The sequence below is a fragment of the Coregonus lavaretus genome (genome assembly GCF_964263955.1).
Source record: "Coregonus lavaretus genome assembly, chromosome: 13".
NCBI classification, from domain to species: Eukaryota; Metazoa; Chordata; class Actinopteri; order Salmoniformes; family Salmonidae; genus Coregonus; species Coregonus lavaretus.
Genome location: NC_140000.1, coordinates 42,566,762 through 42,592,237, shown reverse-complemented (window position 1 = coordinate 42,592,237; position 25,476 = coordinate 42,566,762). Strand labels below are relative to the sequence as shown.

The window sequence follows — 25,476 nt, the reverse complement described above, 5'->3', positions numbered from 1 at the left end:
GGTACTGGATGTTTAATTGTTACCCGATTTTTTTAATTAATCAGGTAACAATTAACTCATTAAGATCTGGGGCACCACGAGAGCGGTTCTTTAAAGAGTTACCATCTCCCGAATTAAACTCTAAAAGGTCTTTACCTATCACATCTATAAACAGTCAACTTATTAATCATAAGCTTGCGTCTTATCATCATTCTCAACAGTCGTAACCTCCTTGCATTTGCAAAAACCAGAGCCTTACTTATGATTCAGTACTACACAAATGTGTTTAATTATCTATTTACTAGCTAATGAAATGGGAACACAGGAAAAACACACACACTCTGCACCGGTTATTGACTGGAGACGTAATAAGTTGAAAACAGGTCCCTATCGGAATGACAACAACATGGAGGCTTGTTAAAGAAGAGATGGAGAGAGAGGGACAGAGGAACTTAACATTGCCACATTCAGAAACTACTCCCACCTACAGTAACCATATACTTTGCACACGAACCGCCACCCGCTTTAAGCAAGAAATCATGAATGTATTTACGTGAAATGCCTGGGCTCGCCGGAGATCTCTTGGTGAACGGGGCAGCTTTGGAAAGGGGGTTGGGCCCACGCTTGTAAGGCTCTGATTGTCCGAAATGGTTCCAACAACTCTTCTCATGTTGTCCTTCTTCGTAGTTGTCCGGTATCCGGTGACTTGTCGTGTAGTCCTGAACAGAACTACACAGTTGATTTTCCTTCCATTCGCTCTTGAAGATGCTTCTTTGAAGGTAGGCTAGCCAGCCTTATCGATGGTTCCCAAGTGTGGTGGTGAGAGTAGTGTGATACGATGGTTTGAGCAGAGTAACAGGATGGTCCTACTTACATTTTCGAAGTTACTTTACTTAGGACAGCTAATCAGCCGTACCAGTTATTGTCCGGGAGGTTAGTTTATCGTCTCCGCCTCGTGTTGAGATACAAAGTTCAAACCATTTTAAACGTGCAGCTGCAGCTTCACGCTTTTCTGGTCTGATGTGTTAATTCGTAACCCATCATTTATACCTCTCTGTTGATATCACATACATTATCAAGCATTTCACACACATTATCCAGATACTGACTGTTAGCACTTGGTGGTCTCTAGCAGCTTCCCACAAGAATGGGCTTTAGGTGTTATTCCGTAACCGGGTGTAAATCGACTTCACTTACTATAGTTCAATAACCAAAATAGATTTGTTCAAATTCAAGGTGGCGTGTCATAGCTGACACCCCATTCTTTTTCAGACATCTTTGAATCTTAATTCGGAGCAAGTATTTACGTTTTTGGGGTGTCAAAACTTTGTTGAATAGAAACCGGAGATAGATTTTACCGTAATTCCGTTACCAAAGTTTGCATCTGCACAGTTCTTCCACTAAATTGTTAAAAGTAGTCTTGTACATATATCTATATGGCTTGTTAAACTTTGAAATCAATTGTTATTGTTTGGCATACATTTTAAAGTTAAAAAACTGAGTAAAAGCGTAATGCCTTTACCGTGGAATTGCCACCAGTCTTTGTAGTCAGCTCTCCACTAACAACTGAACCCTTCAACTGAAGAACCATATATCTCTGTTTTTGAAAATGTTAGTGATATGATATATTTATAGATTTTATAGTGAATATGAATCATCAAAAGTCTTGATATTCCATACAGACTATAAATAGACAACATGTACAATACATGTCCATGTTAGTTGACAACTCTGGACATTACAGTGAACTTATAGTAAGATACAAAATCAATAATCATCTGAAAATGCAAAAAAACGCTATTGACACCTGCTCAGAGGAAGCCAAGCATTGCGGCTTGCAGTTGAGCACAGGCATGGAATGCAATGACAGTGGAGGCTTCTAGGTAGTGTAGTCACAGGAGGGTTAAAGCAGCCACTCAATCGGCCCCCCTAATGCCACTGTATTTAATGGGGAAGCCACTAATCCAGCATGTCAGTAGTACCAGTGTTATTGTGTCACTGTCACCTTGTCTGTTATAGTTATTTCTCTCTCTCGCTCTCGCTCTCTCTCTGCCACAGTCTTTCTCTCTCTCTCAGCCACACTTTCTCTCTCTCTTTAGAGGAGAAACCCTGGATGTGTGTCTAATTTGTCAACTCTTCCCTTGGGAGTTTGTCAACTCTTCCCTTGGGAGAATAATTACACTCACACACATACATCATACCGCCATGTGCGTGTGTGGTTCTCCCATGTGAGAGCCTATCTTTGGCTCTGTAGGAGAGATCACTTCACGCCAGCATTATTCAATTGGGCCCCCGTTAACCAAGAGGACCTGCCACTATGGATATCTGTCTGAGAGTGACACACATACTCTACATTGGCTGCAGGCTGCCAATGTAGTTCCCATTCAATGCAATCACAGACCCACTGGCGCCTCGCTGAGGCAATTACACAGGTTTATACACATGAGGAAATGCAATTGCCCAATGTCGCCGGCAACTGCAATAGCAGCAGGGCCAAACTTGAACTGCATAACACCTAGTCAACCCCAAATAACCACACACACACTCAAAGCCCCTTCGTGTGTGAACACAGCTGGGGAGATACTGTATTACACAATCCCTCTGCTCCCTGTCCAAAAATAAATAAATAAAGATTTATTTCCAGCCAATCGACAGGGTTGGTACTCTACTGTATGTTTCCTGTGGTGGCTCTATCTCTGTTCTGTGTGAATGCTTTAAAGGTTGTCTTTGTTGTACTGTAGCGCCGCCGTTCAGCTTTTCTCTTATGGATCTCATTCACACATACAGCTCTTGTCTGTCTCAAACCCACACACAGGATTATCTCTCTCTCCCTCTGCCTCTCTCTCTCTCTCTCTCTCTCTCTCTCTCTCTCTCTCTCTCTCTCAATTACAGGATTCATCCACGCTTGCCTCCCTCTCTTCTCTCCCATTTCTACTGTATATGTCTCTATCTCCTGTTTCCTCTCCCCTCCCTTCCTCTCCTCTTCTCTCTCCTACCCTGTCTTTTGTGGCCTTTTGGTTTCACGGTATGTGGTCAGTATTTTTCCTTCTCCCTGGGCAGTGACTAATATATAGAGTATATAGATAGAGACCCAGTCCTAGCCTTCCTAATGGGAGTGCTGCTTACACAGACCAGCGAGTCTGTGTGTGTGGGTGGGTGGGTGGGTACCAGCTGGCTCTCGCAGCCCATGGATATGGGTGGAGGCTGGGTGACGTCGCCCTGGGTACGAGGGGTTGCCTTTGTGTGTCTGTGTGTCTGCACAGGTCATGCTGGTAGGAGAGGGATTAGGGAGCAGGGGATCTTAGTACAGTTTGGAGCTCAGTTCAGACCCCTCTGTAGGGTGTGTGTTGCTGTGTGTTTCATGTGTAGCAGGTGTGTGCTTGTGCTCTCTCTCTCTCTCTCTCTCTCTCTCTCTCTCCATTCATTCATTCATTCATTCATGCAGTGAGTGAAAGTGACATGAATGAAAGGATCAACAACATGGACCAGCACCCAGCTTAATCACAGATCACTTGTTTTAATGTGTTTACAGTATTCTATAAGGCTGTGTGTGCTTTGATTAGCTTCAATGGGTCTGTTACTAGTTGCCATTGAGAATAAACCTTCTTCACATGAAGAGACCTGAACATCCATATAAGATCAGCTACCAGTGTGACAGATGTGTGAGCAACTCAGCGAAAAGGAGAGAGAGAGAGTGACAGAAGAGGAGGTGAGGTGTGGAGAAGGGAAGACTCTTTTGGTGATAAAGGGGAGAAAATGATTCCAACAGAGAGAGAAATGGAGGAAGAGAGGATACAGGCTAGGAGAAAGAAAGAAAGAAAGAAAGAAAGAAAGAAAGAAAGAAAGAAAGAAAGAAAGAAAGAAAGAAAGAAAGAAAGAAAGAAACATTAGGTGTAAAATAGTAAATAATGGCTATTTCTCAGAAAGTTTTAAACTGTCAAGAGGAGTGAAACAAGGTTGTCCACTATCGGCATATCTATTTATTATTGCCATGGAGATGTTAGCTATTAAAATCAGATCCAACAATAAATCAAGGGATTAGAAATCCAAGGCTTAAAAACAAGGGTGTCATTGTACGCTGATGATTCATGTTTTCTTTTAAATCCACAACTTGAATCCCCCCACAGCCTCATAGAGGATCTATATACATTTTCTAACCTCTCTGGATTACAACCAAATTATGATAAATGTACTATATTACATACTGGATCACTAAAAAATACAATTTTTACATTACCATGTAGTTTACCAATAAAATGGTCTGATGGTGATGTGGATATACTCGGAATACATATCCCAAATGAAATAAATGATCTCACTCCAAAAAAATGTAATAGAAAGTTAGCAAAAATAGATAAGATCTTGCTACCATGGAAAGGTAAATACCTGTCAATTTGTGGAAAAATCACCCTGATTAACTCTTTAGTATTATCCCAGTTGACCTATTAGCTTATGGTCTTGCCTAAGCCTAGCGAACAGTTTTTTAAATTATATGAGAAAAAAATATTCCATTTTATTTGGAACGGCAAGCCAGACAAAATTAAATGGGCCTATTTATATAATGAATATGAATTAGGAGGACAAATTATTAAATATTAAAGCATTAGACCTATCCCTAAAAGCTTCAGTCATACAAAAATTATACTTAAATCCGAACTGGTTCTCTAGCAAACTAGTAAGATTGTCTCACCCAATGTTCAAGAAGGGACTTTTTCCCTTTATTCAGATTACAACCCCTCACTTTCAGGTAATTGAAAAGGAAATAATCTCCCAAATATCACTATTTCTAAAACAAGCCATAGAAAGTTGGTTGCAATTTCAATTTAATCTTCCAGAAATTACAGAACAAATATTGCAACAAATGTTGTGGTTAAACTCAAATATACTAATTGATCAAATTATTTTTTGCGAAAATGTTTATAAAAGGTATAATCTGCGTAAATTATATTATCGGTAGGAATGGTGGAGTTATGTCGCACATGCAGCTAACAAAAACATATGGAAATGTCTGCTCTACCCAAAATTACAACCAAATAATTGCAGCATTACTGCAAAAATGGAAGAGGAAAGTGGAAGAAGGAAAAAGTAAGGAACTTGTCTGTCGGCCTTGGGTTAAAGAACATAATTGGTTAAAGAAAATTGTGATGAATAAAAAAGTTTACCAGTTTCATTTAAGGACCAAAAGATTGACAGCCGTCCCATATAGATTGCAAAATAGTTGGGAAGAGATTTATGACGTACCAATTCCATGGCATAGTGTTTATGAACTGATACGCAAAATGACGCCGGATTCAAAACTTAGAATTTTTCAATTTAAATTATTATATAAAATTCTTGCTACCAATAGAATGTTATTTGTACAATCTTCCCAGCTCTGCAGATTTGGCTGTGAAGAGACAGAATCATTAGATCATTTGTTTTGGTACTGTCCATTTGTAGCTTGTTTCTGGACACAGGTCCAGGAATGGCTGAAGGATTGCAATATTTGCATGGAGCTGACCCTGCAGATAGCACTACTGGGAGATCTGAAAAGTCATAGTCAATCGATCAATAATATAATAATACTTTTAGCAAAAATGTTTATTTTCAATTCACAAACTGTAGAAACAATGAGAATAGAAAGGTTCAGAACTTTTGTAAAACATCACAGTACAGTTGAAAAAGATATGGCAAATAGAAATCCAATATGGATGGTGTTAAGAGATAGATGGGAGGTGTTGAATGGAGCTGAAGGATGGGACTAATAACAACAAGATAACTAGTGTAAGACATGCTGTGTCCATAATAAGTATATAGGTTATATATTGTGAGCTTTTGTGAAAGAGCACAGTTAGAAACATAGGGCATATAGAAGCATACCAGATGGACATCATGAAAATGATCGGAGGAAGTTCAGGAGTAAAAACAAACAAAATATAATTATTGACTGTGTCCATAAAATGTATATAGTATGTATAAGCATGAAGTAGAGGCCTAAGCATTGTTGTTCACTAGTTTACTCCAATTAGGGAAAGGATGGTGGGGTTGGAAAGTAATAAAGGGAAATATAGATATATTTTTAAAGGATATGTATGTATATATATGTGTGTGTATGTATATATATGTATATATACAGTGAGGGAAAAAAAAGTATTTGATTCCCTGCTGATTTAGTACATTTCAAATCAAATCAAATCAAATTGTATTGGCCACATGCGCCGAATACAACAGGTGCAGACATTACAGTGAAATGCTTACTTACAGCCCTTAACCAACAGTGCATTTCTTTTTAACAAAAAAAGTAAAAATAAAACAACAACCAAAAAAGTGTTGAGAAAAAAAGAGCAGAAGTAAAATAAAATAACAGTAGGGAGGCTATATACAGGGGGGTACCGGTGCAGAGTCAATGTGCGGGGGCACCGGCTAGTTGAGGTAGTTGAAGTAATATGTACATGTGGGTAGAGTTAAAGTAGAGTTAAAGTGACAAAGAAATGATCAGTCTATAATTTTAATGGTAGGTTTATTTGAACAGTGAGAGACAGAATAACAACAAAATAATCCAGAAAAACTCATGTCAAAAATGTTATAAATTGATTTGCATTTTAATGAGGGAAATAAGTATTTGACCCCCTCTCAATCAGAAAGATTTCTGGCTCCCAGGTGTCTTTTATACAGGTAACGAGCTGAGATTAGGAGCACACTCTTAAAGGGAGTGCTCCTAATCTCAGCTTGTTACCTGTATAAAAGACACCTGTCCACAGAAGCAATCAATCAATCAGATTCTAAACTCTCCACCATGGCTAAGACCAAAGAGCTCTCCAAGGATGTCAGGGACAAGATTGTAGACCTACACAAGGCTGGAATGGGCTACAAGATCATCGCCAAGCAGCTTGGTGAGAAGGTGACAAAAGTTGGTGCGATTATTCGCAAATGGAAGAAACACAAAAGTACTGTCAATCTCCCTCGGCCTGGGGCCCCATGCAAGATCTCACCTCGTTGAGTTGCAATGATCATGAGAACGGTGAGGAATCAGCCCAGAACTACACGGGAGGATCTTGTCAATGATCTCAAGGCAGCTGGGACCATAGTCACCAAGAAAACAATTGGTAACACACTACGCCGTGAAGGACTGAAATCCTGCAGTGCCCGCAAGGTCCCCCTGCTCAAGAAAGCACATATACATGCCCGTCTGAAGTTTGCCAATGAACATCTGAATGATTCAGAGGAGAACTGGGTGGAAGTGTTGTGGTCAGATGAGACCAAAATCGAGCTCTTTGGCATCAACTCAACTCGCCGTGTTTGGAGGAGGAGGAATGCTGCCTATGACCCCAAGAACACCATACCCACCGTCAAACATGGAGGTGGAAAAATTATGCTTTGGGGGTGTTTTTCTGCTAAGGGGACAGGACAACTTCACCGCATCAAAGGGACGATGGACGGGGCCATGTACCATCAAATCTTGGGTGAGAACCTCCTTCCCTCAGCCAGGGCATTGCAAATGGGTTGTGGATGGGTATTCCAGCATTACAATGACCTAAAACACACGGCCAAGTCAACAAAGGAGTGGCTCAAGAAGAAGCACATTAATGTCCTGGAGTGGCCTAGCCAGTCTCCAGACCTTAATCCCATAGAAAATCTGTGGAGGGAGCTGAAGGTTCGAGTTGCCAAATGTCAGCCTCGAAACCTTAATGACTTGGAGAAGATCTGCAAAGAGAAATGGGACAAAATCCCTCCTGAGATGTGTGCAAACCTGGTGGCCAACTACAAGAAACGTCTGACCTCTGTGATTGCCAACAAGGGTTTTGCCACCAAGTACTAAGTCATGTTTTGCAGAGGGGTCAAATACTTATTTCCCTCATTAAAATGCAAATCAATTTATAACATTTTTCTGGATTTTTTTGTTTGTTATTCTGTCTCTCACTGTTCAAATAAACCTACTATTAAAATTATAGACTGATAATTTCTTTGTCAGTGGGCAAACGTATAAAATCAGCAGGGGATCAAATAATGTTTTCCCTCACTGTGTGTGTATATATACAGTGGGGAGAACAAGTATTTGATACACTGCCGATTTTGCAGGTTTTCCTACTTACAAAGCATGTAGAGGTCTGTAATTTTTATCATAGGTACACTTCAACAGGTGCACTTCAACAAATCCAGAAAATCACATTATATCATTTTAAAGTAATTAATTTGCATTTTATTGCATGACATAAGTATTTGATCACCTACCAACCAGTAAGAATTCCAGCTCTCACAGACCTGTTAGTTTTTCTTTAAGAAGCCCTCCTGTTCTCTACTCATTACCTGTATTAACTGCACCTGTTTGAACTCGTTACCTGTATAAAAGACACCTGTCCACACACTCAATCAAACAGACTCCAACCTTTCCACAATGGCCAAGACCAGAGAGCTGTGTAAGGACATCAGGGATAAAATTGTAGACCTGCACAAGGCTGGGATGGGCTACAGGAAAATAGGCAAGCAGCTTGGTGAGAAGGCAACAACTTTTGGCACAATTATTAGAAAATGGAAGAAGTTCAAGATGACGGTCAATCACCCTCGGTCTGGGGCTCCATGCAAGATCTCACCTCGTGGGGCATCAATGATCATGAGGAAGGTGAGGGATCAGCCCAGAACTACACGGCAGGACCTGGTCAATGACCTGAAGAGAGCTGGGACCACAGTCTCAAAGAAAACCATTAGTAACACACTACGCCGTCATGGATTAAAATCCTGCAGCGCACGCACGGTCCCCCTGCTTAAGCCAGCGCATGTCCAGGCCCATCTGAAGTTTTCCAATGACCATCTGGATGATCCAGAGGAGGAATGGGAGAAGGTCATGTGGTCTGATGAGACAGAAATTTAGCTTTTTGGTCTAAACTCCACTCGCCGTGTTTGGAGAAAGAAGAAGAAGGATGAGTACAACCCCAAGAACACCATCCCAACCGTGAAGCATGGAGGTGGAAACATCATTCTTTGGGGATGCTTTTCTGCAAAGGGGACAGGACGACTGCACCGTATTGAGGGGAGGATGGATGGGGCCATGTATCGCGAGATCTTGGCCAACAACCTCCTTCCCTCAGTAAGCGCATTGAAGATGGGTCGTGCCAGGGCAACTAAGGAGTGGCTCCGTAAGAAGCATCTCAAGGTCCTGGAGTGGCCTAGCCAGTCTCCAGACCTGAACCCAATAGAAAATCTTTGGAGGGAGCTGAAAGTCTGTATTTCCCAGCGACAGCCCCGAAACCTGAAGGATCTGGAGAAGGTCTGTATGGAGGAGTGGGCCAAAATCCCTGCTGCAGTGTGTGCAAACCTGGTCAAGACCTACAGGAAACGTATGATCTCTGTAATTGCAAACAAAGGTTTCTGTACAAAATATTAAGTTCTGCTTTTCTGATGTATCAAATACTTATGTCATGCAATAAAATGCAAATTAATTACTTAAAAATCATACAATGTGATATTCTGGATTTTTAGATTCCGTCTCTCACAGTTGAAGTGTACCAATGATAAAAATTACAGACCTCTACATGCTTTGTAAGTAGGAAAACCTGCAAAATCGGCAGTGTATCAAATACTTGTTCTCCCCACTGTATATATATATATATATATGCGAGAAAAAAAACGGAAATATGGGGGATTGGAAGTGATGCAGACAATTACATTGATGGAAGTTACAATCTATCTGCAATATTAAAGCTGATCTACCCCCTAAAAAAAAAAAAAAAAAAAAAAAGAAAGAAAGAGATGGAGGAGTAGAGATGTATGAGAAAGATTAATCATTTGTGCTTTGCCGAACAATGCCTGGCTGTTATGTCTCTGGCAATAGTAATTGAAACAGGTCCGATATTGAGCTCTGAGACCATGATTTTGTGAATAATCAACCAACCATCAAGCGGAACCAGAACTATCCAGTTTGTAATTGCGAATCACACATGAAAGGGAACGTGTGTGTGTGTATGCAGCATAGCGACAGGCCTGCATTGCTGTTTTATCTCTGCGTCAGTGTTTTTAGAGCTTTTCAGTGTAGTGTCAGATGGTGATGTCTTGGAGTCGGCTGTCATCAGAAAATGGGGGCTTCTAAATGTCTCTAGGGCTATCTGGACTATAGCACTAAACACACACACACACACACACACGTCACACACACACGCATTAATAAGATATGTTGAATATTACTAAGGTTATATTAATAGTGTATTACTAAGGTTTTACTCAAATGTTACACTTTCCGAAATGATGTTGTCATGCTTGATGTGCCATCAGCAGAGTGAAATAGGACAGAAAGGAGGGAAGGAAGTATGAATTAATTCATAACCAGCACCATGTCCCAATGGCAGGAGAGACGAGAGGGGGATGAGGAGAGGCGGGGAACGGAAGAATAGAATAATAGCGGAGAGGAAGAGGGTAGAGAGGATGAGAGGAAGAGGGAGGACATGTTCCCTGTCTCCCCTCGTTCCTTCATTGCTGATTGACACAGCAGCTCGCACCATTAGTCAGCTGATGAATGAAAGCAAACCAGATATGAAATTTGATTTCCTACCGCGCAAACAAGAAGAGCGCAGCAGGAAAACAAGAGGTGAGGGAGGGAAAGTGATAGAAGGAGATGAAGGGGGAAGAAGGGAGCCGATATATGGAGGAGAGAACATGGTGAGAATAAACATGAACTGTGGAGAAAGGGAGAGAGGGAGGAGAGGGAGAGAGACCAAGGGAAAGAGGGAGCTGGGACAAAGGATAAGGAGGAGATAAAGCATATTATAGAGCAATTGAACATGAAACAATGAGTAAAGGACAACAAGAGGGAGTGATAGATGAAGAGAAAGGAGAAAGGGGGAGACGGTGAGGGAGAGAGCGATAGAGTGATAGCTGAGTGGCTGTGAAGTATGTGAGAGATGGTGATATAGTGAGTGAGTGGTTTGGAGGGTTTCAGATAAGCAGGACAGAGAACAGTGTGATTCAAGGAGCTGAGACTGCATTAATGAACTCTGCTTTATAAATCTCTCTCCCTCTCTCTAGCTCCCTTCTGCCACCTCTTTCTCTCCTTCTCTTTCTCCTTCTCTTTATCCCTCTCCTCCACCTTTCTCTCTCTTTCCCTATATCTCTCTGTCTCTCTCATGGAAACCTTGTTAACTTTCTTTTGCTGTTTCATGTCTGTGTTGAGTTTCTGCACTTGTGTTGAACTGTCTTACACAATTGCTAATTGATTAATCAAATATTTTCTCTTTCTGTCTCCATCTCTCTCTCCTAGCGGGGCGTTCTCTGAGGTGGTGTTGGCCCAGGAGAGGTCTACAGGGAAGATGTTTGCTGTGAAGTGTATCCCCAAGAAGGCCCTGAAGGGGAAAGAGAGCAGCATCGAGAACGAGATCACCGTGCTCCGCAAGTATGTCTCCCACCTACCTTCTCCTCCCTAACACCTGTTACCCTGGCGACCGAACGGAAACACTGCTGCCCCTCACCACCGCGCATTACGCTCGCATCCCTCCCACTACTCCCCATTCACTGTTGTCTTTAGGTCACGATCCACAGTCTCACACTGACAAAACAGGAGATCAAGGTATGTAGCGACTATAGAAAACGTCCTCACTGTCTCCTATTTCTTTGCTTAGTGATCTTGTCTCCTAAGCACTGATACTGTACTGAATGTACCTTCTCATCTTTTCTCCCAGTGAGGAACACATATGATGTATTTTACATGTATTATTCATACATATTGTCAGGTACTGTAGCTGAGTAGAGACGTGTATGAACACACACATACACCAGGGGATAATATCAAAGATATGCATCTCCACGTTTCTGGATAATACAGTAATCCCTCTCCACAGCTTGGACTCAGCTGTGCTTGTGAGCGTCCACGTGTGTGTATGTAGTCAGATATCACCTTGGATCTGGCCCAATGCTCAGTAGTTCCACAAGGTCTCACTCACTCACTTACTCACTCTCTCTCTCTGACATTCTCTCGCACAACTCACTCAGTCACTCACTGACCGGAAGTAGGTGTCTACAGTATGTGTTAGTGTTATTATTGCAGTATACCATGTGTGTTCCCTAGGGACAGGAGAGACACCACTGACCCTGACAATATTTATGGGGGATAGGAGGTGTTGTCATGGTGATCCAGTCAGTGACGGGGTGTGTGGCCTAGCCTCTGACGCGTTCCATGTTTGTCCTTCGGCTTTCTGCCGCTCAGAATCTCCTGGCAACCAGCTGATTGACAGGCTAATATGGCCTGCAGAGGTCACAAGACACAGCTTCCCAGGGTCAATTCTACATACACAAACATTGTCATTCACATGTACACTATATATACAAAAGTATGTGGACATCCCTTCAAATGAGTGGATTTGGCTATTTCAGCCACACCCTTTGCTGACAGGTGTATAGAATAAAGCACACAGCCATGCAATCTCCATAGACAAACATTGGCAGTAGAATGGCCTTACTGAAGAGCTCAGTGACTTTCAACGTGGCACCGTCATAGGATGCCACCTTTCCAACAAGTCAGTTCGTCAAATTTCTGCCCTGCTAGAGCTGCCCCGGTCAACTGTATGTGCTGTTATTGTGAAGTGGAAATGTCTAGGAGCAACAACGGCTCAGCCACAAAGTGGTAGGCCACACAAGCTCACTGAACGGGACCGCCGAGTGCTGAAGCGCGTAATAATCGTCTGTCCTCGGTTGCAACACTCACTACCGAGTTCCAAACTGCCTCTGGAAGCAATGTCAGCACAATAACTGTTCGTTGGGAGCTGCATGAAATAGGTTTCCATGGCCGAGCAGCCGCACACAAGCCTAAGATCACTGTGCGTAATGCCAATGGTCGGCTGGAGTGGTGGAAACGCGTTCTCTGGAGTGATGAATCACGCTTCACCATCTGGCAGTCCGACGGACAAATCTGGGTTTGGTGGATGCCAGGAGAACGCTACCTCCCCCAATGCATAGTACCAACTGTAAAGTTTGATGGAGGAGGAATAATGGTCTGGTGCTGTTTTTCATGGTTTGGGCTAGGACCCTTAGTTCCAGTGAAGGAAAATCTTAATGCTACAGCATACAATGGCATTCTAGATGATTCTGTGCTTCCAACTTTGAGGCAACAGTTTGGGGAAGGCCCTTCTTGTTTCAGCGTGAAAATACCCCTGTGCACAAAGAGCGGTCCATACAAAAATGGTTTGTCGATCAGTGTGGAAGAACTTGACTGGCCTGCACAGAGCCCTGACCTCAACCCCATCGAACACCTTTGGGATGAATTCGAACCCCGACTGCGAGCCAGGCATAATTGCCCAACATCAGTGCCCAACTTCACTAATGCTCTTGTGGCTGAATGGAAGCAAGTCCCCGCAGTAATGTTCCAACATCTAGTGGAAAGCCTTCCCAGAAGAGTGGAGGCTGTTATAGCAGCAAAGGGGGGGACCAACTCCATATTAATGCCCATGATTTTGGAAGGAAATGTTCAAAGAGCAGGTGTCCACATACTTTTGGACATGTAGTTTATATATATGTGTATACACTTCACGTGTGTACACACATGCAGAAACACACACACGTGCGTAAAGAATAGAAAACTGCTAGACACACATTCACAAAGATATGATCACGCTCTCTTTCTCCCTCTCTCCCTCTATGTGAAGTTAGGGTATAGTGTCATGCCACAGTTTCTGCCCACTCTGTCACCTACTAGTTTATTTGGATCCTGCAGCTCGACAGGGATTCACACACACACACCCTTCTCTAAGAGACAGAGAATCAGTTGTCAAATACTTTTCCTGCTGTGTGTCTGTGTCAGGCAGTGTGATAGTGTCACATTAACTGTGGAAGCATTTTTCATATAATGACTGGAGACCAGGAATCATTTTCTATCTCTGCTCTTAGGGGTTCATATCTGCTTTTACCCTTCCATTATCCCAGGGAGAGTTTAAATATACATCATTATCTCTGGTGATCTCACCTCAGCCATCTCTCCTCAGACTGTCTATGACTCATATCTCTATGCTCCACTGCTCGCTACGAGCTCAGAGATCACACACTCTTAATGTACAGTTGAAGTCGGAAGTTTACATACACCTTAGCCAAATACATTTAAACTCAGTTTTTCACAATTCTTGACATTTAATCCTAGTAAAGATTCCCTGTCTTAGGTCAGTTAGGATCACCACTTTATTTTAAGAATGTGAAATGTCAGAATAATAGTAGAGAGAGTGATTTATTTAAGCTTTTATTTCTTTCATCACATTCCCAGTGGGTCAGAAGTTTACATACACTCAATTAGTATTTGGTAGCATTGCCTTTAAATTGTTTAACTTGGGTCAAACTTTTTTGGCCCATTCCTCCTGACAGAGCTGGTGTAACTGAGTCAGGTTTGTAGGCCTCCTTGCTCGCACACGCTTTTTCAATTCTGCCCACAAATTATCTATAGGATTGAGGTCAGGGCTTTGTGACGGCCACTCCAATACCTTGACTTTGTTGTCCTTAAGCCATTTTACCACAACTTTGGAAGTATGCTTGGGGTCATTGTCCATTTGGAAGACCCATTTGCGACCAAGCTTTAACTTCCTGACTGATGTCTTGAGATGTTGTTTCAATATACAGTGGGGGAAAAAAGTATTTAGTCAGCCACCAATTGTGCAAGTTCTCCCACTTAAAAAGATGAGAGAGGCCTGTAATTTTCATCATAGGTACACGTCAACTATGACAGACAAAATGAGAAAAAAAAATCAAGAAAATCACATTGTAGGATTTTTAATGAATTTATTTGCAAATTATGGTGGAAAATAAGTATTTGGTCAATAACAAAAGTTTCTCAATACTTTGTTATATACCCTTTGTTGGCAATGACACAGGTCAAACGTTTTCTGTAAGTCTTCACAAGGTTTTCACACACTGTTGCTGGTATTTTGGCCCATTCCTCCATGCAGATCTCCTCTAGAGCAGTGATGTTTTGGGGCTGTCGCTGGGCAACACGGACTTTCAACTCCCTCCAAAGATTTTCTATGGGGTTGAGATCTGGAGACTGGCTAGGCCACTCCAGGACCTTTAAATGCTTCTTACGAAGCCACTTGTTCGTTGCCCGGGCGGTGTGTTTGGGATCATTGTCATGCTGAAAGACCCAGCCACGTTTCATCTTCAATGCCCTTGCTGATGGAAGGAGGTTTTCACTCAAAATCTCACGATACATGGCCCCATTCATTCTTTCCTTTACACGGATCAGTCGTCTTGGTCCCTTTGCAGAAAAACAGCCCCAAAGCATGATGTTTCCACCCCCATGCTTCACAGTAGGTATGGTGTTCTTTGGATGCAACTCAGCATTCTTTTTCCTCCAAACACGACGAGTTGAGTTTTTAGCAAAAAGTTCTATTTTGGTTTCATCTGACCATATGACATTCTCCCAATCCTCTTCTGGATCATCCAAATGCACTCTAGCAAACTTCAGACGGGCCTGGACATGTACTGGCTTAAGCAGGGGGACACGTCTGGCACTGCAGGATTTGAGTCCCTGGTGGCGTAGTGTGTTACTGATGGTAGGCTTTGTTACTTTGGTCCCAGCTCTCTGCAGGTCATTCACTAGGTCCCCCCGTGTGGTTCTGGGATTTTTGCTCACCGTTCTTGTGATCATTTTGACCCCACGGGGTGAGATCTTGCGTGGAGCCCCAGATCGAGGGAGATTATCAGTGGTCTTGTATGTCTTCCATTTCCTAATAATTGCTCCCACAGTTGATTTCTTCAAACCAAGCTGCTTACCTATTGCAGATTCCGTCTTCCCAGCCTGGTGCAGGTCTACAATTTTGTTTCTGGTGTCCTTTGACATCTCTTTGGTCTTGGCCATAGTGGAGTTTGGAGTGTGACTGTTTGAGGTTGTGGACAGGTGTCTTTTATACTGATAACAAGTTCAAACAGGTGCCATTAATACAGGTAACGAGTGGATGACAGAGGAGCCTCTTAAAGAAGAAGTTACAGGTCTGTGAGAGGCAGAAATCTTGCTTGTTTGTAGGTGACCAAATACTTATTTTCCAACATAATTTGCAAATAAATTCATTAAAAATCCTACAATGTGATTTTCTGGATTTTTTTCTTCTCAATTTGTCTGTCATAGTTGACGTGTACCTATGATGAAAATTACAGGCCTCTCTCATCTTTTTAAGTGGGAGAACTTGCACAATTGGTGGCTGACTAAATACTTTTTTCCCCCACTGTATCCACATAATTTTCCTTTCTCATGATGCCATCTATTTTGTGAAGTGCACCAGTCCATCCTGCAGCAAAGCACCCCCACAGCATGATGCTGTCACCCCCGTGCTTCATGGTTGGGATGGTGTGCTTCGGCTTGCAAGCTTCCCCTTTTTCCTCCAAACATAACGATGGTCATTATGGCCAAACAGTTCTATTTTTGTTTCATCAGACCAGAGGACATTTCTCCAAAAAGTACGATCTTTGTCCCCATGTGCAGTTGCAAACCGTAGTCTGGCTTTTTTATGGCGGTTTTGGAGCAGTGGCTTCTTCCTTGCTGAGCGGCCTTTCAGGTTATGTCAATGTAGGACTCGTTTTACTGTGGATATAGATACTTTTGTACCTGTTTCCTCCATCTTCACAAGGTCCTTTGCTGTTGTTCTGGGATTGATTTGCACTTTTCGCACCAAAGTAAGTTCATCTCTAGGAGACAGAACGCGTCTCCTTCCTGAGCGGTATAACGACTGCATGGTCCCATGGTGTTTATATTTGCGTCCTATTGTTTGTACAGATGAACGTGGTACCTTCAGGCATTTGGAAATTGCTCCCAAGGATGAACCAGACTTGTGGAGGTCTACCATTTTATTTCTGAGGTCTTGGCTGATTTCTTTAGATTTTCCCATGATGTCAAGCAAAGAGGCACTGAGTTTGAAGATAGGCCTTGAAATACATCCACAGGTACACCTCCAATTGACTCAAATGATGTCAATTAGCCTATCAGAAGCTTGTAAAGCCATGACATCATTTTCTGGAATTTTCCAAGCTGTTTAAAGGCACAGTCAACTTAGTGTATGTAAACTTCTGACCCGCTGGAATTGTGATACAGTGAATTACAGTGAGGGAAAAAAGTATTTGATCACCTGCTGATTTTGTACGTTTTCCCACTGACAAAGACATGATCAGTCTATAATTTTAATGGTAGGTTTATTTGAACAGTGAGAGACAGAATAACAACAACAAAATCCAGAAAAACGCATGTCAAAAATTTTATAAATTGATTTGCATTTTAATGAGGGAAATAAGTATTTGACCCCTCTGCAAAACATGACTTAGTACTTGGTGGCAAAACCCTTGTTGGCAATCACAGAGGTCAGACGTTTCTTGTAGTTGGCCACCAGGTTTGCACACATCTCAGGAGGGATTTTGTCCCACTCCTCTTTGCAGATCTTCTCCAAGTCATTAAGGTTTCGAGCCTGACGTTTGGCAACTCAAACTTTCAGCTCCCTCCACAGATTTTCTATGGGATTAAGGTCTGGAGACTGGTTGGGCCACTCCAGGACCTTAATGTGCTTCTTCTTGAGCCACTCCGTTGTTGCCTTGGCCGTGTATTTTGGGTCATTGTAATGCTGGAATACCCATCCACAACCCATTATCAATGCCCTGGCTAAGGGAAGGAGGTTCTCACCCAAGATTTGACGGTACATGGCCCCGTCCATCGTCCCTTTGATGCGGTGAAGTTGTACTGTCCCCTTAGCAGAAAAACACCCCCAAAGCATAATGTTTACACCTTCATGTTTGACGGTGGCGATGGTGTTCTTGGGGTCATAGGCAGCATTCCTCCTCCTCCAAACACGACGAGTTGAGTTGATGCCAAAGAGCTCGATTTTGGTCTCATCTGACCACAACACTTTCACCCAGTTCTCCTCTGAATCATTCAGATGTTCATTGGCAAACTTCAGACGGGCCTGTATATGTGCTTTCTTGAGCAGGGGGACCTTGCGGGCGCTGCAGGATTTCAGTCCTTCACTGCGTAGTGTGTTACCAATTGTTTTCTTGGTGACTATGGTCCCAGCTGCCTTGAGATCATTGACAAGATCCTCCCGTGTAGTTCTGGGCTGATTCCTCACCATTCTCATGATCATTGCAACTCCACGATGTGAGATCTTGCATGGAACCCCAGGCCGAGGGAGATTGACTGTTCTTTTGTGTTTCTTCCATTTGCGAATAATCGCACCAACTTTTGTCACCTTCTCACCAAGCTGCTTGCCGATGGTCTTGTAGCCCATTCCAGTGTAGGTCTACAATCTTGACCCTGACATCCTTGGAGAGCTCTTTGGTCTTGGCCATGGTGGAGAGTTTTTAATCTGATTGATTGATTGCTTCTGTGGACAGGTGTCTTTTATACAGATAACAAACTGAGATTAGGAGCACTCCCTTTAAGAGTGTGCTCCTAATCTCAGCTCGTTACCTGTATAAAAGACACCTGGGAGCCAGATAACTTTCTGATTGAGAGGGGGTCAAATACTTATTTCCCTCATTAAAATGCAAATCAATTTATAAAAATTTTGACATGCGTTTTTCTGGATTTTTTTGTTGTTATTCTGTCTCTCACTGTTCAAATAAACCTACCATTAAAATTATAGACTGTGATCATTTCTTTGTCAGTGGGCAAATGTACAAAATCAGCAGGGGATCAAATGTTTTTTTCCCTCACTGTATAAGTGAAATAATCTGTCTGTAAACAATTGTTGGAAAAATTACTTGTGTCATGCACAAAGTAGATGTTCTAAACGACTTGCCAAAACGATAGTTTGTTAACGAAATTTGTGGAGTTGTTGAAAAACGAGTTTTAATGACTCCAACTTCCGACTTCAACTGTATTTACTGAACTCCCCACCTGCTCACGCTTCGTGTGTGTGTCAGGTGTGTACACTATTATTCCCCCTTGCAATAACATCATCCGCAAACGGGTCATGTGGTACAGACCACCACCACAGTACAAGCATGTGTACACATTATACACTTTCACCATGGAGCCGTTACCATGGCGCAGAGAGAGAGAGCGAGCTCATGTTTAGTAAGTGTTTGAGATGACTCTAGAGCTGAGGTAAAGGGGGTGTAGATGGGGTTGAGACAGTCTGGGATCTGATCATCTGTTTAAAGGGTTAGAGTTATACATGACTAACATTGTCTCTTGTTTTCTCTCCCAACAGAATCAAGCATGAGAACATAGTAGCTTTGGAAGACATCTATGAGAGTTCCAACCACCTCTACCTGATCATGCAGCTGTAAGTTCTCTCTCTCTCGCTCTCTGTCTGTCTCTCTCTCCCCTTCTAGTTCTTATGATCTCTCCTTATCACTCTCTCTCCTTCTCTCTCTCTATCTCTCCTTCTCTGTCTCTTTCTCTGTCTCTCTCTCTCTGTCTCTGTCACTGACCTGTCGTACCCTCAGACTGACTCTATATTCAGCACCTAGGAATGGGGCAGGGGTGACGGTTTTAGCTTACACACACACACACTTTATAAGCCCTCATTACTCCAATTATACTTCCATTAAGACGGGCGACAGGAGAGGGAATGGGACCTGGCTCGTAGCGCTCAGCTAACGTTTACATAACGTTACTCTAACGTTACAGCAAAGCTAACGTGCCACTATGCACTCCTGGCTACATTAATCAGCTTGAGTTATATCAGTCTGTAGAGGAGGGCGTGTGAGTTATGGATTAAAGTGTGTTGTGAGTTATGTAAGTGTGTGTGTGTGTGTGTGTGTGTGTGCAGGAAAGTAGAGCAGTTTTAACTTTGATCATTTCATTTTGTTTATTGCTGAGTCACGGCCCACTTAATGTTATTAGTTTCAGTGCTAACAGGCTGTCGAATTGAGAACAGAGGAGAAAAACATCCACCCATCAGAACCGTCTTTCACTTCACTCTTCTTCCAGTCTTCTGCCTCTCTCACCCTCCCTCGTCTGTCTCTCTTCTCCTTTCTTTCTCCTCGTCTTTTCTCCTTTCTTTCTTCTCACCCCTGTTTTCCTCCCCCCTCACACCTCATCTGTCCTCCCTCCTCTCACCTTTTCCCCTTACCTTTCCCCTCACCTGCAGCAGGTATGAAATTATTCTCCCCTGTCTCCTCTGCAGCAAGGCACCATCTCATGTCAGGCTCTGTTACCACGGATACAGAGGTGAAAGATCACCACTCCACTTATGACAGGGCTTAAATTGGTAGCAGCAGGAATAACACCTCAGCAGGTGCAAATCTCAGTACTCATCTGAGCTCTGAGTCGGTACCTATCTGAGTCACCTCAGAGTAGGAACGCTGGACCAGGTCTCTCATCTTTACCAGCCCCCTGTGATCCTGCCTGGGTATGAATCGTCCTCAGAGGTTGACAGGTGTGGTCTGATTCAACTTTGCTCTGAGTTTGACACGTCGGGTTTGATTTTGACGTCATGTCTGATCTAGCTGTGATTAGTTAGTTGGGTCTGGTGTGATGCTTCCATCTCTGTTTGGATAAAGATCTGCTGTCTACAGTGATCTACAACCATGTCATCACCACATGGCTGATGCATCCAATCCTGTTCAAATTAATGAGAGAGAGAGCGAGATGGATGGAGAGGGAAAGGTATGGGAGGCAGATGAAAGTGTGATGGAGAGAGGGAAGAAGAGAGAAGGGGGGGAGAAAGAGAGTGAGAATATTGGATGCAGAATATACTCAGTGGATCAATGTATCAAGGAGATTGCTTTGGGGTGAATTTGGTATCTGAGTGAAGCCAAGAACAGGAGGGGATGAGGGAGACCGAGAAAAAGCAAGCAGGCAGAAAACAAAGAGCAGGAAAACAAATCTAGAGTGGCTAAGAGTAGAGCATTGCTTGAAACTTTTCCACTCAGTCAGTGGCTATTTAATGAATAGTGTGTGTGTTGTTTTACAGAAAATACAAACACAGGTATGTTTTTTCTCTTTTCTCCCCAACAACACTGAGACCATGTGAGTTAAGCAAACCCAACAGTTGTACAGTCAGATGTGTTCTGCAGAAGCAGCAGGTGGCTGTTCCAATAGCTTCATACCACTACCTTACTGTAGGAAACACTACAGCAGGGGTCAGCAACAGGCGGCCCGCGGGATTTTAGTTTTTGTTAAAAAAAAAGATTTTGGAACTCTGTTCCCAAGTATTCCCACGAATAAAAAAAAGAGATGTGATTGTGTCTCAATGTAGTCAAGGTATGAAATTATTGTTATTTTAAAATAACAATCTCTTTTTGGGCTAAGTTGTGGTCAATTTGCAGTGTATAAATTATTATAGTTATGTTCCGGCCCCTCGGCCATCCTCTAGTTGCCTACCCCTGCACTGCTGAGCCATACAACTACACAGGAGCACACAGGGCCACTGTACAGCTCAGATTACACTCAGATAAAGGGACAACTTGATACTGTTCTGACAGAGAGGGGTGGGGGGGGGGGGGATGAAGGATGGGAAAGGGACAGAGAAAACAAAAAAGAGACAGGAGAGAGTGAGACTGAATGGAAAGACAATAGAGTGTGTGTGAGTGTATGTGTGCACAATTAGTGTGTGTGCCTACAGTATGGTGTGTGTGTGTATTGAAAGGGAAGTAGATTTGGCTCCTGTCTGATTGCCGTGGTCTCCCTACGCAAATGGTTACGCAACCCTGCAGGCTGGTGGCCCATGTCCTCTGTCACTACCACACCGTTATGTCCAGCCAACGTGTGTGTGTGTGTTCTCAGCGTAGCCTTTTGCTTGTCATTTCCTGCCACGCTTGTCTCGGCTGGAAAATGTAACAAGTCACTGTCGGCAGAGAGGAGAGAGAGAGAGAAGAGAAAGGGAGACGGGGAGAGATGGAGCGTGGGGATAGAGAGAGAGAGAAAGGGCAAGAGAGAGTGGAGCGGATTAGCAATTCATTTCTTATCTCCTTTTTTCAGAAACTTCATTAGAATGTAACTTTCTTCCAGCTCTTATTTGATCTGTCACTGTGATGATGCCCCCCAGATTCACACTCTCCGCCAGTGTGTGTGTGTGTGTGTGTGTGTGTGTGTGTGCGCATGTGTTTTTTTGTTTGTTTGTGTTAGTGAGGTGATGAATATTCATCCAATGCAAATCTGTGCAGTTTTAGAGAGAAACAAATATATTTGACCCTATGTTCATTCTCCATCAATCTCCCTCAGTGCAGTAACGAGAGGTGCAGTGAAACTGGTTGATCTTCTGTGGAATAGGTTGCTATTTTATATTGACAGTTATGTCTGTATCTTAAGGTGGTTAAGGTTAGAATTGTGATTGATTAAGCTTCAGAGTGTAGCTAGAAGACAAAAAGAGGGGTCTAGTTGAGGCTGTTTTAGGTTCAGTGTGTGGGTGAATAGGAATACCAGTAATGATCATGGTTACAGCGCCCCCATGGGGATCAGAGGAGCGGAGCAGCCCCTCAGGCTCCTGCCGCACCATCTGTCAACTCCTTACTGAGAAAGAAGGTACAGTACATCTGCCTCCCAAACGCCATACACAGGGACAGAGAGAGAGATACACTTTATTGGGTCAATATGAAAGCACAGTGGATCAAAACAGTACTTGTTGTCACTGCTGATTCCTGGTAGCCCTTTGCGTGACATGACATGGCATTGTATTGAAGGTCAGCTGTCTGTTTATCAATAGAGAGTTTATACAAGGTCTGCAGCCAGATGCCTTCAGGGGACATGTCAAACATGAGATAGAGAGACAATAGAATCAGTGGATGGTGTCAATACAGAAACCAGGAGAGGGAGCTGTGTACCTGTGGAACTGCACAATTCCCTTCCTCCATTTTTTCCATATAGTGCTTGTCAATACCAACAGAGACCGTCATAAGAGACAGATTCTACCTCTTTAATCCTCTTACCGTACATACTTGACAATTGAATTCCTCTCTTGGTTCTAAAGCATGTTAAACCTAATATAGAGTCATTTTACTTCAATTGAACTTTTATATCCCTCCCTTCCTCCCTCTGAACTAGTCTTTAAGGACTATGGCACTGTTAGAGATGTGGTTGGCTACTCCCTGGTGGAATGTGACAGAAAGATACTTTACCTCGACGGTCAGCCAGAGATCTACAGTATTTACATAGGTTTTCTGCAGTGCTACACAGTGACAACACCCTGCTCACATACAGCTGAGTGCCACTAAGCTAATGACCAGTGCACTGAGCTGTTCTGCTAGTGGCAGACCGAGGATCAGTTTACCCTCTCCATAACCATAAGGGACAGACAGACAGACTGCAAATCTGTCCTTAGATCAGTGCTTAGCAGCCATCTATACTGCCCTGTGCCAGCTAGCTGTAGAGGACTGAGGAAAGTTATGGGATGTTCAGCTCCTGGCCTGTGGCTGTTCTGACACTTTAAAACCCCCATAATCTGGCTAAGAGTCTTAAAGTAAACCTGTAAAACAGCAAGGGCGCCGTCTGACACACACACACACACACACACACACACACACACACACACACACACACACACTCTGAAGCTTAACTATCCTCCACTGTGTGACTCTATGGCCCGAGAAAAATGAGGCACCTTTTTCTCTGTTTCTTTGTTTAGATTTTGTATCCCTCCTATCTCCTGTCCTGTCTCTCTCTGCTACAGTTCTCCCTATACTGTTAATGTTAGAATGTATGGTGTACTTTGATTGATCGTATGAAGCATGAAGGGTTAAGTTTAGTGGAGCAGAGGGTTGGAATGGGTCAAAGCACACCCCCACTGTGGGGTAAACACGTGTGTCAAACACACACACACGGTTAGTTCGTATAGCTCATAAATGAAGTCTCAGTGGATCATATGATAACAGGTTCTCTCCAGATGTGTGTGTCTGCGTATGTGCACATCTGTTTTACTTACCTCTTTTACTGACCCCCTCTGTCTGTCTATGTCTATGTCTACAGAGTGTCGGGAGGTGAGTTGTTTGACCGTATCGTGGAGAAGGGGTTCTACACAGAGAAAGATGCCAGTACGCTCATCAGACAAGTGCTAGACGCTGTCGACTACCTCCACAAGTTGGGCATCGTCCACAGAGACCTGAAGGTGATGGTGACACACACACACACTCACTCACTCACTCACACACACACACACACTGACACACACTGAAACACACACACAAAAAACCCCTGTCTACTCCCCCCTGCATCTCGACATGAGCGGATCACTTGTGTTTTATGGACCATGATTCATTGCGGTGGTGAGGTGCAGCATGCGTTTGTGATTTAGGCCGCTCAGCGGGTCACAACACGCAGTGGCTTCTGGGAAATATGCCACAGAGCGGAATCCCCTGAGGGAGAGGAGTACGGCCTCATAAAACAGACAGCAACATAACTGTATTGTGTGGAGGGTCATAGACTGCCTTTAACAAATTATTACGGTTTTATATATTCTGGATGTTCAGGGTATGTAAGTAGAGAGATCAAAGGATGGGAGAGCTCCGTTTGTGATTAACACACTCCCTCTATCTCTCCATCTATCGCTCCATCTCTCTCTCTCCCTCCGTCCTCTCTCTCCAGCCAGAGAACCTGCTGTATTTTAACCCCCAGGACGAGTCTAAGATCATGATCAGTGACTTTGGTCTGTCCAAGATGGAGGGCACCGGGGATGTCATGTCAACCGCGTGCGGCACGCCGGGATACGTGGGTAAGAGATGCCTCCCCCACCCCATAACCTTAAATGTCCCTACTTATAAGGTAATGCCACTGTTGTTAATATACATTGTGTCATCAGCTACAGAAATTGTAATACTGTAAAGTAAATGAATGCCTTTTGGGTTTTAATGCTACCATCCTTTCCAGAAGTCATGTGCTACATTGTCTGAGTGTTCACTCTTACTGAGTGTGATGCTATCACTGTGTTTTACATAAATGACACAACTGCATAATACATTATACTGTATGTAAAATCACACTGCTTTAATTATGTGTCTGCAATAGGGGAGAGCGCATCTGTGTGCAGCTCACACACACAGACATCCTGCCTCTGGAGTAAAAAGGCCTTATCACACGCTGACAGACGCTGCCCCCAGTCGCCTGCTTTCCCCTTTTTAACAGAGCGACTGAGTCAGACAGCCAAGATGGCGGGGCGCTCTACTGCAGTGCACTACGCGCCAGAGGGCTGTCATCTCTGTGCCACACATGGGGATTTATATATTTGTGTGTGTGTGTTTGTTTGTTTGTGTACGTGTGTCTGTTTGTTTGTCTGTCTGTCTCGGCAGAGTGTGTGTGAGAGACAGATGTTTTACATTGATTCCATGACAGATCCTTTCATGTTGACGTGTAGGTTGGTGCCTCTGGTAGTCCGACACACTGAAGACTCATCATGTTGACATCTTTTAGCTGCTGGCTCCTATCCATGCACCTACATTGACATGCAAGTCAGTTAGCAGACACTTGTTTAAGCTTATCCATAGGGAACTATAGTCAGTGTGTAGGCTACAGTAGGGAAGCTAAACAACACCTTACAAGTTAATGACATTGGAACTGTCCCATCCACGTGACATTGGAACTGTCCCATCCACATGACATTGGAACTGTCCCATCCACGTGACATTGGAACTGTCCCATCC

At 43.2% G+C, this 25,476-nt stretch overlaps 1 protein-coding gene across 1 annotated transcript in view; it reads left to right on the top strand.

The window, feature by feature from the left end:
- The window catches only part of LOC311140765 (calcium/calmodulin-dependent protein kinase type 1D-like), a gene marked incomplete at its 3' end in the record, with an annotated part of 71,007 nt that overhangs the window by 39,009 nt on the left and 6,522 nt on the right, over positions 1-25,476 (top strand). The window contains exons 2-5 of the mRNA XM_084175983.1: positions 11,207-11,338; positions 19,110-19,184; positions 23,810-23,948; positions 24,425-24,551. Of these exons, the coding sequence (XP_084032109.1) occupies positions 11,207-11,338; positions 19,110-19,184; positions 23,810-23,948; positions 24,425-24,551 (473 nt within the window). The remainder of the gene's footprint in view (positions 1-11,206; positions 11,339-19,109; positions 19,185-23,809; positions 23,949-24,424; positions 24,552-25,476) is intronic.